The sequence below is a fragment of the Physeter macrocephalus genome, unplaced genomic scaffold (genome assembly GCF_002837175.3).
Source record: "Physeter macrocephalus isolate SW-GA unplaced genomic scaffold, ASM283717v5 random_22, whole genome shotgun sequence".
NCBI lineage: Eukaryota > Metazoa > Chordata > Mammalia > Artiodactyla > Physeteridae > Physeter > Physeter macrocephalus.
This window is the reverse complement of record NW_021145312.1, coordinates 60,106-62,043: the sequence shown is the minus strand read 5'-3', so window position 1 is coordinate 62,043 and position 1,938 is coordinate 60,106. Positions and strand designations below refer to the sequence as shown.

The following is a 1,938-nucleotide window of genomic DNA, read 5'->3' as shown; positions in this document are numbered from 1 at the left end:
CACTCAGCCATAAAAAGGAATGAAACTGAGTTATTTGTAGTGAGGTGGATGGACCTGGAGTCTGTCATACAGAGTGAAGTAAGTCAGAAAGGGAAAAACAAATACCGTATGCTAACGCATATATATGGAATCTTAAAAAAAAATGGTACTGATGAACCTAGTGGCAGGGCAGGAATAAAGACGCAGACATAGAGAGTGGACTTGAGGACACGGGGTTGGGGGGGGAAGCTGGGGTGAAGTGAGAGCGGCATTGACACATATACGCTACCAAATGTAAAATAGATGGCTAGTGGGAAGCAGCTGCATAGACAGGGAGATCAGCTCTGTGCTCTGCGAGGACCTAGAGAGGTGGGACGGGGAGGGTGGGAGGGAGGCTCAAGACGGAGGGGATATGGGGATATATGTATACATATGGCTGATTCACTTTGTTGTACAACAGAAACACAGTATTGTGGAGCAAAATTATACTCCAATAAAGATCTATAAAAATAAATAATTAAAAATATAATATACATGGAAAAAATATATATACCCGGTCTACCCAGGTTTCCCTCATTGGCTACCTTTCACGAGCTACGGGCCTGGTGGGGGGAGGGGACAGAGCGTTGGGGGACAAGCAATTTCGGCTTATGATTTTTCCAGAAGTTCTCACTTCCAGCTACACATTCAAGTTTGAGTGAGCAGATTTTCAGAGACCCAGATAGGTTTACTTCTGCAAAACCATTCACTGGATGGATGTGTCTGAAACGCTGATCGAAACCTGAGCGCTAATGCCAAAGATTAAGCAGATTCCGGGGTGGGGGAGTGGGGAAGCCGCAAGTTCCTCCTCTCACTGAACTGAACTACAGAAAGCCTGGGAAAGGGGACGCCGTCGGCCCCTCCGGACCAGCCTCGACCGCGCCTGGCTGCCTCCTGCCCACCCGCCACCAAACACAACTGCCGCGTCAGGGGATCTACGGAGGCGGAAGCGAACAATAATTTATTTCGCGGAAGGAAGGCGGGGAAGGGAATTCGGGCGGGTGGGTGGTGGCTGGGGTGACTCTTCCCATCTGAACGCCCAAGGATTTCACAGCCACGCGGGGCCGGCCTCCCGGGCCTGAGGGTTCGGCTGGGCGCGAGCACGCCCTCGCCCTCCGGCTGTAAATAATTCCTGCGGCCAAAGGAGCCGGAGAGAAAGCGGGGGATGCAGCTTACTTCATCTCGCCCGTCAGAGCCGGCCGCTTCTCCGGGAAACGTCGGGGGCTGCGCAGGGCGCCCGGTGCTGCGGGCCAAGCTCAGGCCAGGCCGGGGCCCCGCAATTCCTCTTCCGCCCGCCGGGCCCACCCTAACAGGGGCGCGTCACGCGGCCTCGCGCCTGACGCGCCCTCGGGTTTCGCCAGCGACGCCGGGGGCGGCGAGCGGGGAGGGCGCGAGGGCAGGTCCGGCCCGACAGACCCTTCCCGGCCCAACGCGAGACGCGTCACTGTCCCCGAGGGCTGTGCACCCGCGGGACCTAGGCCTCAGACCCCTGCGGCCTCGGCGCGCGCGCGCAAAAGGGCCCCCTATGCCAGGGACGCGCACGCGCAGTGGGACCAGGCGAGGGGCGCGCGCAGTGGGGCCGAACCAGGGGCGGGCGGTGGAGGCGCAGGCGAGACCACGCCCCCTAGCTCCGGTCGCTGGGGGTAGGGGGGCGGGGGCGGGTGCCGGGGGCTGGGGCCCTCCCACATGATTCCTTGGTTCCCATGGATGGGCTGGACTTAAGAACGAAGTGAGCGGACCCTTCTGTGTCGCCCTGGGTTCTCTTGTGCATCGTAGAGGCCGCCTTCTGGGCCACACGAGGGCCGAGGGAAGTGGTTGTGTCGAGGAGACGGGTTGCCCACGATTTGGCACAAGCTGTGGGACCTGGAACAGGTCACTTGACCTCGCTTTTCTCCATCTATGGAACGAGCGGCTTGGTGC

General features: G+C 59.0%; 1 protein-coding gene across 1 annotated transcript in view; it reads right to left on the bottom strand.

Moving 5' to 3' along the window:
• Positions 1-1,434, bottom strand: part of H6PD (hexose-6-phosphate dehydrogenase/glucose 1-dehydrogenase) — a 36,861-nt gene extending 35,427 nt beyond the window's left edge. Inside the window, exon 1 of the mRNA XM_007110296.3 lies at positions 1,195-1,434. Coding sequence (XP_007110358.1) covers positions 1,195-1,199 — 5 coding nt within the window. The 5' untranslated portion in view covers positions 1,200-1,434. The remainder of the gene's footprint in view (positions 1-1,194) is intronic.
• Between the last annotated feature and the right edge of the window lie 504 nt (positions 1,435-1,938).